General features: G+C 42.2%; 3 protein-coding genes across 3 annotated transcripts; 2 read left to right on the top strand and 1 right to left on the bottom strand.

The window, feature by feature from the left end:
• Positions 1–1,275: 1,275 nt before the first annotated feature.
• Positions 1,276–2,537, top strand: LOC309705793 (G-protein coupled receptor 183-like). The gene has a single exon (XM_082531777.1). It carries the CDS (start codon positions 1,448–1,450, stop codon positions 2,411–2,413), a length of 966 nt encoding a protein of 321 aa, XP_082387903.1. The 5' UTR covers positions 1,276–1,447; the 3' UTR covers positions 2,414–2,537.
• A 5,454-nt stretch (positions 2,538–7,991) lies between these two features.
• On the top strand, positions 7,992–10,332 carry LOC309704374 (G-protein coupled receptor 183-like). Its single transcript, XM_082529481.1, has one exon. It carries the CDS (start codon positions 9,189–9,191, stop codon positions 10,152–10,154), a length of 966 nt encoding a protein of 321 aa, XP_082385607.1. The 5' UTR covers positions 7,992–9,188; the 3' UTR covers positions 10,155–10,332.
• Positions 10,333–10,364: 32 nt separating this feature from the next.
• Positions 10,365–14,903, bottom strand: LOC309704373 (zinc-binding protein A33). Its single transcript, XM_082529480.1, has 6 exons — positions 14,284–14,903; positions 13,985–14,080; positions 13,664–13,894; positions 13,557–13,579; positions 13,114–13,232; positions 10,365–13,017 (listed from the first exon to the last, which is right to left on the bottom strand). The coding sequence occupies exons 1-6, from the start codon at positions 14,674–14,676 to the stop codon at positions 12,479–12,481; spliced, it is 1,401 nt and encodes a 466-aa protein (XP_082385606.1). The 5' UTR covers positions 14,677–14,903; the 3' UTR covers positions 10,365–12,478.
• Positions 14,904–15,695: the final 792 nt, after the last annotated feature.

Genomic DNA, 15,695 nt, shown 5'->3' with positions numbered 1-15,695 from the left:
CTTCGTTATGCATGGAGTGACTTTATTTAATAAAAAATGGTAGCATCTCTGCGTGCTTTAGCTGTAAAAGGTGTTTTCTATTTAAAAACAAACATATGAACATATCTACAGTGACAAGAATGCTGCAAAGGACAAATCTGAAATTAAATTTAAAAAACATGTGATTTTTGGTGGGTAATTACAATATGAGTTTTCATAAAACATGACAGAAGTGTTCCAAATTTCAAAATCAAATATTTAATAGCCTTTGCTTTCATGCATTATTGGATGCAGTGCAATACAATAATCAGCAAAAATCACCTCATCAGAATTTTAAAAATGCAAATCAACATCAGTACAGTGCTGTGATCCACACCTGATTAAACCCTCAGAAATGTGTTCTTTGTAAATTCTGTAATATAGACTTCATTTTCCAGTGATTACCCAAAGAAATATACAATTGATTAGATGTGACATTTCCAGGGACGAGCATCTTTGCCAAAGATTACTCCTCCCGTGATTAGTCCCACCGGAGTGTTTGTGGCCTGCAGCAGAAGCACCTCAGAAACATCGCCCACTAAGGAACAGAGCTCAAGAAAGATCTGTATTATAGCAGAACAGTTCCCTTGATGGCAAGAAACAGTCACAGCCTCTGGCTTTAATAGTTCATTACTGGAGGTAGCTCAGGTGTACTCCATTTAAAAACTCTTGCACTTTCACATTGTTCAAATCAAGCTGACTACGAGCTGCTGCAAACATTCCCGAAGCCCAGAACAAAACCTGATATTTATCAATAAAAGCTGCAGAAGAAAAATCAAAAATCTTCTTTTAGGACCCAAAGACGGAGAACCTAAGCTTGTGGCTTATGAATGTTTTTATTCCATCAGTCCACCTTTGATAAAATTCATTTTCCAAGTTATCATCCTTCTTTTTTGAAATTAGCTTAAAGATGAGCTAAATGTCAGAAATGGGCTTTTAAAAGCTCCCAGAAATGACCAAATTCCCACTGACATTACTTACAATAATCTTGAACAGAATATGACCTTTTCCATTTTAATTTGGCAATCACTGCCCTTTTTATCCTTCTGTGAAAGGGTGGTGCTTTTAGAATGACTCTCTTAAGTGAGTTACATGTTCCTAGGGGGAGTCACGTTTCCCAGAGGAGAGTCCGCACAGACACAATAACATGATAACAGCCTGAGGAGAGGCTCTGACGGTGTTTGTGACATGTTTTTACTGTCTGGGAATGGTCTCTGGAGCTACTTTATCTCTACTTGTAAGATAAATCTCAGCAGGGATTCTAATTAACAGACAGGCTGTGGCTTCACTAATTTAAAAGAAATTGAAACACTTTAATTGCATGGCTTCAGTGGTATCAGCTGCTGTTTTCTACGACTGGTCAGAAGTAGCTCAATAATCCTTCTCGCTCCTCTCCCATCAGACTGCTGATTTTTGTGGTAACACAAACATGGACACAAATGATTCATCACTCAGCTCAACATCCATCCTGACCCAGCTGCCTCTCAATACCACAGCATTCATAAACAGCACGGTAAAATCCTTCAGTGTGTTTGATGGGTGCGAAAACCTGATAGAGGCCATTCTCTTTGACCTGGCCATGCAGTGCATCAATGTAATTGTGGGTATCCCGGCCAACTTACTCGTCATTGCTATTCTCATCCACAATCGCAAAGAGCCCTCCACTTCAGACATATTCTTGGGCTGCTTGGCCTTCATGGATGCCTACTTTGGTGCAATGACCCCCCTGAGCTTTCTTAATCTCTACCTCTGGCAGCTCAAAGAGGTGTGGTCTGCCCTTAAGTTCTCCTTTGGCGTGAAAGATACCAGCGGTCCGTTGTTCCTCTCCTGCATCTGCTTGGATCGCTTTGTAGCTGTACTCTTTCCAATCGCTTTTGGGCAACTTAAACACTTCAAGTACAGGTTAGGCCTCTCAGTGCTGGTGCTCTGCCTCACCTTTGCATACTCAGCAGCCAAGATGGTGGGAGGACTCCCCAACTTTGAAAAGCTGTTCACCGGTGAGGTAGTGGCAACATTTACTTGGATGATGGTGTGTAACGCAAGCATCCTGTGGGCACTGAAGAAGTCCACCGGTGCAGGGAAAGATGCAATGCACCCCATGAAAAAGAAGGCCTTCAAGATGGTGCTCTCTATCCTGTGTATCATCGTGTTCAACTACCTGCCACTTGTTGCTCTGTTTCCATTTGAGGACTACTACTCCCCTCATGTGTTTCGCTGCTACGTGCAGCCCGCGGGTTTTGCCTTTCTGAACATCAGCAGCACAATCCAGCCCCTTGTCTACTTGTCTCGTCTAGAGAAGGTGCCTTTCCTCTCTGACGCCTGCATTAAAAAGATTACTTCCTGTTTCAACGCAGAGAAGAACCAGAATCCACAGGAGCAAAACCCACCTGCTTAGATTCACAAAATATAAAAATATAACACACATATTAAAATCTATGAAAAATAATTGTCTGCAACTGTGAGAGTCAAATCCTGAGTGTAAAGTCCTGCTTTGTTTGTTTGTTTTTTCACAGTTTACGTTTTACTTGAATGCATTTTTTTCATAATTAGTGAAAGAAATCTGTATCAAAAATTGAATCAATAATTAATCAACAAGTAGACAATGTTAAAATTATAAGCATTTTAATTTCATGTTTTCATAATGTGATGAATTTCTACGAGGAACATGTGAACTATTTGATTGTGTTTTGGCGCCACCGTGAGGACAAAATACATCAATAAACTTTATCCTTCCAGTGAATGTGTGGACCAGTGACTGTGGTGAGGTTGTGAGGACATTTAGGCTCAGAATCCCAATCAGCATCATACTGATAGCAAAAGGAGCATCTATCTGTTTCATGTGTGATGTCTTTCTCAAGGTGCATGGTGCAGGACGGGGTGTATACATTCCCCACATACCTCTCCAACATAATAATGAATGAATAAGTCAAACAGTGAGTTTTTAACAAGGGTTAGTGTTTGCCACACACCAAAAACTCAGCTGCACCACTACAGGGAAAAAACACTACATATGATTTTATGAGTCTACCTGCCCGTGAGCCCTTCACTGGTGAGCTATCAAAGTGTGCTGGGTTTTAATGCAAATTTTGTTGAATTTTTGTCAACAAAGGAGTTTGTTTGAAGATGATGGCGCAAAACTTGCAGTTTTTGTTCACTTGTTGTGCGACTGCACACTGCAGTGGGCTCAGGTGGTTCTCCGAGCCGACCCCGAAATAACCTATCCTGCTTTTCTGTTAAAGTTTAAGAGTGTGTTTGACAAGGGGTCGAGCGCCAAAGCGGCGGCTCATTGCCTGCTGAACTTGAAGCAGGGGCGGCAGACCATTGCCAACTACTCCATTGACTTCCAGATCCAGGCCAAAGAAACTCACTGGGGAGAGAACGTGCTGCGAGGTACCTTGTTAAATAATCTTTGTGATGAATTTAAGGACGATTTGACAATGCGGGTATTGCCCACCTCTTTGGGTGCATTGTTAACATTAGGTAAGTCCCAATTCCTAGGCCGCAGCCACCGAAGGCCGATTACATCACAGCCAGGCAACGACGGCTGGCCCAATTTAAAGGCTGCACCAAATGTGGCTAAAAAATGTCCCTGGTTTTGAAGGATGGGTCAATTGCATCCTTCCTGGCCCAGCCTACCCCCGAATTCATAGCACCGCCCAGCCAATTCCAGGTACGGTCATCCTCACTTTATTAGTTATGCTGCAATAGACATAGGCTGCCGGGGGATTCCCATGATGCATTGAGTTTTTCCTTTCCAGTCACCTTTCTCACTCACTATGTATTAACAGACCTCTCTGCATTGAATCATATCTGTTATTAACCTCTGTCTCTCTTCCACAGCATGTCTTTTATCCTGTCTTCCTTCTCTCACCCCAACCGGTCGCAGCAGATGGCCGCCCCTCCCTGAGCCTGGTTCTGCCGGAGGTTTCTTCCTGTTAAAAGGGAGTTTTTCCTTCCCACTGTTGCCAAAGTGCTTGCTCATAGGGGGTCATATGATTGTTGGGTTTTTCTCTGTATCTATGAAGCGCCTTGAGGCAACTTATGTTGTGATTTGGCGCTATATAAATAAAATTGAATTGAATTGAATCCGGAAACCATTCAGAAAACATCAGTTTTATTTGTATTTCAAGCTCCTCAAACACCGTTTGTTTTAGGTCACCACTGGTTGCAACAACATAACCCTCATATTAATTGGAAGAAGACGTGCACGTCTGGGTGGGGGGAGTGCCACATGAACTGTCTTAAATCTGCCACTCCCCCCGCTTCCGCATTCAAATTGCCACCAGTCTCCCAACCCCTAGATCTTTCTCTATTGCCATCGGTCTATCGCGACCTGGCCAAAGTGTTTCGTAAAGATCGAGTTCGGGCATTATGCACCCCACAGGCTGAATGACTGCGCAATGGAACTGCTCCTGCACCCATCCTGGCACAACCCGACTTGCACCTCCAGTTTATAGTGGAGGTGGATGCCTGGGATTCTGGAGTCGGCGCCACCCTCTCCCAGCAACGAGATGGTAAGCTATGGCCCTGTGCCTTTTTCTCTCGCCATCTCTCTCCTACAGTGCCCAACTATGATGTGGGAGACTGGAAGTTCTTTGCAATCAAACTGGCCTTGGAGGAGTGGAGGCACTGGTTGGAGGGCATGGCTCAGCCATTTATCGTTTAGACAGACCATAAGAACCTGGCTTACTTACATGGAGCAAAATGACTCAACGCACTGCAAGCCAGATGGGCTCTTTCCTTCATCCGCTTTAACTTCTCAATTACATACATGCCAGGGTCCCGGAATGTGAAGCTGGACGCTCTGTCCCGGCAGTTTTCGACGCACAAGGAGAAACAGGATCCTGAGCCCATCCTTCCAGCAACTTGCACTATTGGAGCAATCACATGGGAGATCGAGTTGGCCGTTCGGGAGATTAAGAGCCGAACCGGATCCCGGAGGAGGGCTCGCAGGGCAATCTTTGTTCCGTCCACCGTCCACTCCCGGGCGCCACACTGGGCTCATACCGCCTGCTTCACATGCCATTTAGAAGTAAACAGAATGATTACCTTCATCCAGCGCTATTTCTGGTGACTCACCTTGTCACCAGATGCTCAGGAATATGTCTCCACCTGCTCCACATGTGCCCGAGACAAATTGGGGAATCAACCACCGACTGGCTTGCTACAACCACCAGCTCAGCCGTGGTTTAATATCACGTGGACTTCGCCATCGGCCTACCCCCGTCAGCAGGTAACAGCACAATAATGACTGTTGCTGATCAGTTTTCTAAACCTGCTCACTTTGTAGGACTTCCTAAAGTCACATCGGTCCTGGAGACAGCCCAGCAGCTCACTAACCACGTGTTCGCCCTCCATGGCATCCCGGAGGATATAGTATGGGATCATGGACCTCAATTAACCTCTCAGGTATGGAAGGAACTCTGCTCACCTCTAGAAGAAAAGGTTAGTCTCTCTTCTGGTTACCACAGAGCAACGGACAAACGGAGCACGCCAGTCAGGAGCTGAAGACTATGCTTCACTGCATCGTCGCCTCCAACCAAACCATCAGGAGCGAGCAATTGCCCGGGGTGGAGTATACCCACAACAGCTTGAAGTCTTCGGCTACAGGGCGTACTCCCTAGGGTATCAGCCCCCCCGTTCTTGGCCGTGGAAGGTGAGTACTTTGTTCCTTTGGTCCAGTTTCACCTTTGCATGTGTCGCCAGCTTTGGAGGGCCACTCAGGTGGCATTGTTACGCACCAAAGAATGCAACAAACATGCCGACTGGCATAAAACTCCCGCTCCAGAATACACCATTGGTCAGAAGGTACAGTTGTCCACACACTACGTACCTCTTCATACTGAATCTAAGAAACTCAAATCAACCTTCATCAGGTTGTTTGAAATCGCAGCGCTGGTTAACCCAGTTTCTGTTTGCCTTAATCTCTCTCATAATATGAAAATACACAACGTCTTTCATGTGTCCCAAATAAAGTCATGCCTCTCTAGTCCATTGTGCTGAAAAGAAGGGTATGAGTGGATTACCTTGCTTTTCCCCCCCATAGCCCCAGACCAGTTCCCAAGTCACTGTAGGAATAGATCTATATTATATATTATATTATATTATATATATTTTTCCCTGACCAGAACTCTGTCTGCATGTGAATCCATCTGTTAGCCATGATAAGATGTCCCCACAAGGATATGAAAACACAACTCTGTGTGTGTGTGTGTGTGTGTGTGTGTGTGTGTGTGTGTGTGTGTGTGTGTGTGTGTGTGTGTGTGTGCAAGTAAGTGGGTGTATGTACTGGTGGGAATTTACCTGCATCTCTCTCATGCAGATGAGACTGGAGACAGCTGGATGTCTGTGGACAGTCTCTGCCTCCTCTGTACGCACACATGTTACATCACGGTTTAAATCCACAATAAGACAATAAAATGCTGATATCTCACATGCATAGCATCCAAAGCACATTTGCTATTTGATTTTAATTATGTTAATTATCACAGTGTGTTGCATGCTGTTGATGGTGCTGTGATTAGGTTTTCTGCACAATATCAGTAGCAACTTTTCTAATAATTTTGCTTTTGGCAGACATATGCTAAGGCCTGATTCTGACTAATACCAAAGACTGAAGCTCGCCATCATAGGATTGTGTTTACTTTGTAAATGTATAAATGTGAAACTGATGGTCACATCTGGAGGAAGAAAGATTTATGTAATAGATGAAGGTGGAAAGGATAGATTGTCAAACAGGTACAATGATCCTCTGCTGTCCCCCTAGTCAAAAAAGAAGTAATGCAAGTAAATCCCACCCCTTTTTTTCTCTCTCTGTCTCCCTCACTTCTGGATCATTGTGGGTTTTCCTTCTTGTCTTCACATGGAAACAGAACACTGGGTTCTACTTTAACCGCTCTGTGAAACATTCGGTTCCAGTACGTCCTGATTCATAACTCTCACACACACAGGCTTTATGCACCTGCCACATCTTTTTTCACCTTCACTTGTAACTGATGAGCACTCCATTGGGAATCTAAACTAGCTGTTTTCTTCAGCTACATGAATGAGACACTGATGCATTAAAACCCCTGCAAACACAATTTAGATCTGCTCTCGACTGCTGATGTTTTCCTGCACTTGTGTTCAGTGATTGAGGACAGCATTCATCGCTCCCAGTGAACAGAGAGCATCATCAGACTGGTCCCGTGATGCTCCCTGTCAAAGAAATTGACACTGGCAAGCTTATCTATAACCTCTGGCACAGTTCAGAGATTTCTTGCTTGTGTAAAAATATCAGCACAATACAGAAACTCTTCATCACAACAGTCTCTCTACTGAAGAGTCAGCCCCTCATGATGTCAGACAGAACCTCCCCTGGTTGGCGTCAAATACACGACACTTCAGAGAACTTATAAATGAACACCTGTAACACGCTCAGCGTCACACTTACTGCCCAGCTTAGAGAAATCATTCAAACAGGTGAGTAGAACATTGAGATGCTTTAAAATGCTTCAAAGGCCAATGTGATTTTGTACATGGGTTTTATTTCAAGAAGTTTGTTTCTAATCAAACTGCTTCACTCAGTATTTGTCCTTGATAAGAGCACAGATGCCAAACCATATATTAAAGTAACAGATCAATAATTCAGATTTGAGGGATGAGGGGTTAACTCTGTTTTGCAAGAAATTATCAAAGTGAGAAATAGACAGAGGTCCGTTTACTTTCTCTTCGTTTGACATTGCGCACATCTTCATCTTCATCTTCGTTATGCATGGAGTGACTTTATTTAATAACAAACGGTAGCATTTCTGCGTGTTTTAGCTGTAAAGCAAAAAACATATGAAATTATCTACAGTGACTAGAATTCTGCAAAGGACAAATCTGAAATTTTTTTAAGAAAAAATAATTTTTGGTGGGTAATTACAATATGAGTTTTCATAAAACATGATAGAAGTAATCGAAATTTCAAAATCAAATATTTAATAGCCTTTGCTTTCATGCATTATTGGATGCAGTGCAATACAATAATCAGCAAAAATCACCTCATCAGAATTTTAAAAATGCAAATCAACATCAGTACAGTGCTGTGATCCACACCTGATTAAACCCTCAGAAATGTGTTCTTTGTAAATTCTGTAATATAGACTTCATTTTCCAGTGATTGCCCAAAGAAAAATACAATTGATTAGATGTGACATTTCCAGGGACGAGCATCTTTGCCAAAGATTACTCCTCCCGTGATTAGTCCCACCGGAGTGTTTGTGGCCTGCAGCAGAAGCACCTCAGAAACATCGCCCACTAAGGAACAGAGCTCAAGAAAGGTCTGTATTATAGCAGAACAGTTCCCTTGATGGCAAGAAACAGTCACAGCCTCTGGCTTATTATAGTCCATTACTTGAGGTAGCTCAGGTGTACTCCATTTGAAACAAAACATTCACATTGTTCAAATCAAGCTGACTACGAGCTGCTGCAAACATTCCCGAAGCCCAGAACAAAACCTGATATTCATCAAAAAAAACTGCAGAAGAAAAATCAAAAATCTTCTTGTAGGACCCAAAGACGGAGAACCTAAGCTTGTGGCTTATGAATGTTTTTATTCCATCAGTCCACCTTTGATAAAATTCATTTTCCAAGTTATCATCCTTCTTTTTTGAAATTAGCTTAAAGATGAGCTAAATGTCAGAAATGGGCTTTTAAAAGCTCCCAGAAATGACCAAATTCCCACTGACATTACTTACAATAATCTTGAACAGAATATGACCTTTTCCATTTTAATTTGGCAATCACTGCCCTTTTTATCCTTCTGTGAAAGGGTGGTGCTTTTAGAATGACTCTCTTAAGTGAGTTACATGTTCCTAGGGGGAGTCACGTTTCCCAGAGGAGAGTCCGCACAGACACAATAACATGATAACAGATAAGGAGAAGCCCTGACGGTGTTTATGACATGTTTTTACTGTCTCTGGAGCTACTTTATCTCTACTTGTAAGATGAATCTCAGCAGATCAGAAGCAGGGATTCTAATTAACAGACAGGCTGTGGCTTCACAGATGTAAAAGAAACCAAAACACTTTAATAATTGCATGGCTTCAGTGGTATCAGCTGCTGTTTTCTACGACTGGTCAGAAGTAGCTCAATAATCCTTCTCGCTCCTCTCCCATCAGACTGCTGATTTTTGTGGTAGCACAAACATGGACACAAATGATTCATCACTCAGCTCAACATCCATCCTGACCCAGCTGCCTCTCAATACCACAGCATTCATAAACAGCACGGCAACATCCTTCAGTGCAGTTGATGGGTGCGAAAACCTGATAGAGGCCATTCTCTTTGACCTGGCCATGCAGTGCATCAATGTAATTGTGGGTATCCCGGCCAACTTACTCGTCATTGCTATTCTCATCCACAATCGCAAAGAGCCCTCCACTTCAGACATATTCTTGGGCTGCTTGGCCTTCATGGATGCCTACTTTGGTGCAATGACGACTGTGAGCTTTCTTAATGTCTACCTCTGGCAGCTCAAAGAGGTGTGGTCAGCCATTAAGTTCTCCTTTGGCGTGAAAGACACCAGCGGTCCGTTGTTCCTCTCCTGCATCTGCTTGGATCGCTTTGTAGCTGTACTCTTTCCAATCGCTTTTGGGCAACTTAAACACTTCAAGTACAGGTTAGGCCTCTCAGTGCTGGTGCTCTGCCTCACCTTTGCCTACTCAGCAGCCAAGATGGTGGGAGGACTCCCCAACTTTGAAAAGTTGTTCACCGGTGAGGTACTGGCAACATTTACTTGGATGGTGGTGTGTAACGCAAGCATCCTGTGGGCACTGAAGAAGTCCACCGGTGCAGGGAAAGATGCAATGCACCCCATGAAAAAGAAGGCCTTCAAGATGGTGCTCTCTATCCTGTGTATCATCGTGTTCAACTACCTGCCACTTGTTGCTCTGTTTCCATTTGAGGACTACTACTCACCTGATGTGTTTCGCTGCTACGTGCAGCCCGCGGGTTTTGCCTTTCTGAACATCAGCAGCACAATCCAGCCCCTTGTCTACTTGTCTCGTCTAGAGAAGGTGCCTTTCCTCTCTGACGCCTGCATTAAAAAGATTACTTCCTGTTTCAACGCAGAGAAGAACCAGAATCCACAGGAGCAAAACCCACCTGCTTAGATTCACAAAATATAAAAATATAACACACATATTAAAATCTATGAAAAATAATTGTCTGCAACTGTGAGAGTCAAATCCTGAGTGTAAAGTCCTGCTTTGTTTGTTTGTTTTTTCACAGTTTACGTTTTACTTGAATGCATTTTTTTCATAATCAATGAAAGAAATCTGTATCGAAGATTGAATCAATAATTAATCAACAAGTAGACAATGTTAAAATTATAAGCATTTTAATTTCATGTTTTCATAATGTGATGAATTTCTACGAGGAACATGTGAACTATTTGATTGTGTTTTGGCGCCACCGTGAGGACAAAATACATCAATAAACTTTATCCTTCCAGTGAATGTGTGGACCAGTGACTGTGGTGAGGTTGTGAGGACATTTAGGCTCAGAATCCCAATCAGCATCATACTGATAGCAAAAGGAGCATCTATCTGTTTCATGTGTGATGTCTTTCTCAAGGTGCATGGTGCAGGACGGGGTGTATACATTCCCCACATACCTCTCCAACATAATAATGAATGAATAAGTCAAACAGTGAGTTTTTAACAAGGGTTAGTGTTTGCCACACACCAAAAACTCAGCTGCACCACTACAGGGAAAAAACACTACATATGATTTTATTCAATGTAGTTAAATGTGTTTTATACAGATCTATATTTGCTTTCCTACTGAGTGAACATTCATGCCATGCTCAAATGTATAAAGCAGACATGGCATACAAACCAATTGAAAAAGCCATCTTAACAACTAAATCTGTCTTCCAACACCTCTATAACCTATAATTAAGACCTGCTATATCATCCTCTTTAAATCCCAACATAAAGCGTGATTGTAAAGTTTACAGTTCATCATTTTAAAAGGGTTTTTATAACAAGGAGCTAATGGGGTCTCTGGAAAGTTATTATTCCACACTACTTACCCCTGTAAAGTTATTAGTTACTCTCATACTTGTGGTTTTGAACTAAATCAATTAACCAAAATATATTATGTTTGTACATTAGATAAAGATAGGGTAGAAATTTCCATCTTTGTCCTAAGCTAACCAGCTTCTAGCTTTTGTTGCACATACAGTCAATGAACATTTTGTTAGGTACACCTGTTCAGCTGCTTGCTAAAGTAAATATATAATCAGCCAATCAAATAGCAGCAGTTCAATACATTTGGGTAGGTAGGCATGGTTAAGACATCCTACTGAAGTTCAACTTGAGCATCAGAATTAGAAAGGATTTAAGTGACTTTGAACGTGGGATTGCTGTTGGTGCCAGATGGGATATTGTGAGTATTTTAGAAACTGCTGATCTAATGGGAATTTTCCACACAACCATCTCTGGAGTTTAAAGAGAATGGTCCAAAAGAAAAGGGATTATATTGCATCAGTAAGCCTTTCCTCTCAGTTCAAAGCAGCAACTCAAAGAATCACACATTAGATGGGCTACAGCAGCAGAAGACTGCATTAGGTCCTGTCAGCTAAAAACAGGAAACTGAGGCTAAAGTTCATACAGGCTGAACAAAACTGGACAATAGAAAATTGGAAAAATGATCCCTGGTCTGATGAGTTTTGACTTTTAATGCAACATCCACATGGTTGGATCTGAATTTAATATAAGATGAAAGCATGGGTCCATCCTGCATTGTCTCAACGGTTCAGTGGGGAATATTCTTGGCACACTTTATACTGTTAAAATGCCACAGCCCACTTGAGTATTGTTGCTGACCATGTCCATCCCTTTATGGTAAATGGACTGGTTCTCATATAATGCACTTCTACTCTACTGGAGCGCTCAAAGGGCTTTATGACCAAAGTGTACCCATCTGCTGATGGCCAATTCCAACAGGATATTACAGCATATTACAAAGTTCAAATACTCTTAAATTGGGTTTTATGACAGTGAGGTCACTGTATTCAGATTAGCTCCACAGTCACCAGATCTCAATCCAACAGAGCACCTTTTGGATGAGGTTGGAACAGGAGATTTGAATCACGGATGACAAACCTGCAACAACTGTGACACTATTGTGTCACCATAGACCAAAATCTCTGAGAAATATTTTCAGCACTTTGTCGAATCTGTGTCACAAAGAATTAGGGCAGTTCTGAAGTCCAAAGGAGGTCCGACATTGTACTAGCAAGGTGTACCTGATATAGTGTCCAGTGAGTATACATCAAGCCTGAAGAAGGAGCAATATTCCCATTACAGTAAAATGACTGCTTCAGTGGTAACATTACAGCAGGTCACTCCTCCCCACTTTGATAGTTTGACATTCATTTCATCCCGGGATTACATTTTCTCGCTTGATAAAGAATAAATGAGTCGTCCACTTATTGCCGCAACATTGTGACAAGTACCCTCTCTGGCAGTATTCGCAATGGATGACTGCTCTGTGTATAAAAATATGGAAATAAAGGTTCAGTGAAGGAGTGTGTAAATGCATATAAGAGTGTGTTGTCAGTGGCGTCAAAAAATGACACCGTTCCCTTGTTGTAATCGAGCTGAACTTTGACCTGCTTAGGTGTTCTAGAAACTGTCAGCAGGCTGGGTGGGGAGGCCATTGCTCTCAGGTCTCCATCCCGGAAACATAAAGTCCAGAAGCCATTCTTGGGCCGGGCAGAGATCTCTGTGTTTCTCGGTACAGACATGGAGGCAACACCCAGGAGCCAGTCATGATTACTTCCTGTTTCCACAACCCAGTGGTGACTTCCTGAGCCTAGTGCGGTCATGCCTACCACTTCAGCGCTCATATGGAAGCGCTCTGGGTTGTCAGGACATACACTGGGCTGCTTTGAGTAGTGCAGGGAAGTGAGATCGTCAGACAGGATGAGGCAAGGGTGTGCTGTGTTTGGATCTAAGGTTATGGGAGCTAAAAGACAGGAAATGTGCCAAAAACAATGATCTATTAATATTTTGTTGTGCAATTCTTAGGTAAAAGCGAATAATAATATTTAGGTATACTTACTATAATCAACATGGTCCAGGATTTTTTCCCAGACTCTGTACTTGAGGTTGTAGAGGTGTTTAGTCACATCAATCAGCAGCCCAGACATGTTCTCTGAACCAAGCACTATGCTTTTACATCTGTGATAACAACAGATGTCTTACACTGAGGATATGTGACACTGAAATTATTCTTCATCTCAGTAAACATGAAACAATAACTTGGGGGTAAAATGCAACTGACATATATCAAATCAAAGGTTTATTTATTCAAGTATTAATGATTAAGATAAATGTGCTTAGCAAAAACTGAATGTATACCAATCAAGTCTGAACAGATCCCATTAAACTTAACATTTTACACTCTACTCATGTAAAAAAAAGAAAAAGAAAAAAATGACACAGACCATTAAAAGGTAATTACATATTTTGCACACATTTTTGTTTGCCTTTTAATAAACCTACCGGTCTTGTGTGTCTTTAAAATTCTGGGGGAGAGAAAAAAAAACATGTTAAGGCAGAGGCTTTTTGCAAACAATAAGGAGATAAGCTTCAAATTGGACAACACAAACCTTCAACAAAACCATATCGTCTTCTTTCAGCTGTTCCTGTATGATGGCGATGGTCTCCGTAAGACACGTCACCTCAGCTGAAAGCTCTTTCATTTTCTCCTTCATCCCTGCTATCTTTTCTTCTTCCTCTTTTTTCACAGCAGCTAATCTAGCCGACTCTTCGTGGTAGAGGACTTGATGCAGCTGCTCAAAATGGTTCTTGATCATTTTCTGTGTCTCCAGCGCCTGACTCTGTGGGGGGGGATTATCACAAGCTCTTTTATTAGGTCAGGCATATTTTCCTGACAAATATGAAACATCTGTCAGCTCATCACAGGTTACCTTGATGCACATTAGTGTGTTATTGGACGGCATGTTAATTCTTTTGAGGTTGTCCAGCTTTTCTTGCAGGCTCTTGAGGGATAAAGCAAGTTCGTCCTGGAAGTAAAGCAGGCCTCAGTCAACAGACACCAAATTTAATGTGTAAAGTACTTTAGGTACTGCAGATCTGAGTTAATCCCTGAAAGGGTGCATTACATTCAGGCCTGACTTGTGGAGCAGCATTCTACCATAAGGTGTTACCTTAAAAGCAAACTGCAGAATTTGTTAAGATAACCAATAGCTATGTTTGTCTCCCTCACCTTGCAGTCCAGCAGTGCCTCATCTATAGGCGAGCAGTCGTGGGTCTTGTGCAGTTTGGACGACTGACACACCACGCAGATGGGCTGTTTGTCATTGAGGCAGAAGAGTTTCAGCTTCTCTCCATGAAGATTGCAGTTCACCTTGTCTTCCCCTTCCACTGAGCTCAGCCTCCTGACCTGAAGAACAGCCTCGCAAACATTTTTTAGCGCCAAGTTGCATGGAGGGTTGCACTTTGAAGCTTTTTTCCTACAAACTGGACACTCTCGTATCCCTGTGTCCCAGCAATGTTTTAGACAGCCCCTGCAAAAGCTGTGACTGCATGACAACAGAACAGGGTCTGTGAAAATGTCACAGCACACTGGGCACGTAAGATCCTCCTCTGGGAGTGACATGGCCAAGAGCTCGTCACGTATATAGAATAAATCCACAACTCCAACCAACAAGTCCTCGAGTTTAAGTCCTTAATGACTCCACGGTAAACAGCAACAACATAGTAGCATTATCACACCTAATTAAACTTGTCCCCAGAAAGCCTTAAAGCGTATGGACAGCTTAACTATTGTTCTTGACATGAAGTTCCAAATGCTGTTTTTCCTGTGCATGTCTACTGTGGGAGTAACATGAATCATGCAGCAGCTGAAAATAAAGAAAGAGCCTGCATGCAGCATAGCTGGAAAGCAGGAAATAAAGCCCCATTGGCTAGTTGTTGAAGAATGGTGGAGGGTAGCTGGTAACTCAGAGCAGGTCTGGAATGTAATCATTCAGGATGTGACTGTTTTAGCGTTGACAGCCCATCCCACCAGCAAACCTTTGTTTTTACCTGGCCTTAATCTGCATACTTAAAAACTCACCATTCAATTACAGACTGGGAAGTTTAAAAAAAAATCAAACTGTAAAAAAAGGGGAAAAAACAACATCCAAACTGAACTGAGTGGCTCCTCATTCCCCATGTTTCCATTCATAGTAAGGCTTAGCTCTTGTAGCTGTTGAGTTTCGACACAAACAAGCTAAACCTGCCGTCAGCAACGACAGCAGGCCACATTTTAAGACTTGTGAAAATTAACGTGCTGGGTACAAAATGATAAAAGAGACACCTTTTACGATCTTCAAAAAGAAAAAAGAAAAAGGTGCGCAGCTCAAGATGGGCAGAATATAAAATAGGTGGCAGCCAAAAATAGATTAAATGCAGACAGCATTTCATCTGAAATCGTACTTTTAGTACGGTTTAAGTCTGAGGAGAAGGCAGCAATTATTCTGTAAGAAGCTTTAGATGTATCCAATGTATAACAAAATGAAAGGATCTTTATATATAAACAGGTAGCCATGATATCCTGTGCAAAATGTAACTGCAACTTTAAAAAACTGGCTTTCTTTTTTTCAATAATGCCTGCACTGTGTTGGTGCATTTTCA

Source organism: Aulonocara stuartgranti (genome assembly GCF_965226115.1).
Source record: "Aulonocara stuartgranti genome assembly, chromosome: 4".
In the NCBI taxonomy this organism is placed as follows: Eukaryota; Metazoa; Chordata; class Actinopteri; order Cichliformes; family Cichlidae; genus Aulonocara; species Aulonocara stuartgranti.
This window is presented reverse-complemented; position numbering and strand designations above follow the sequence as displayed.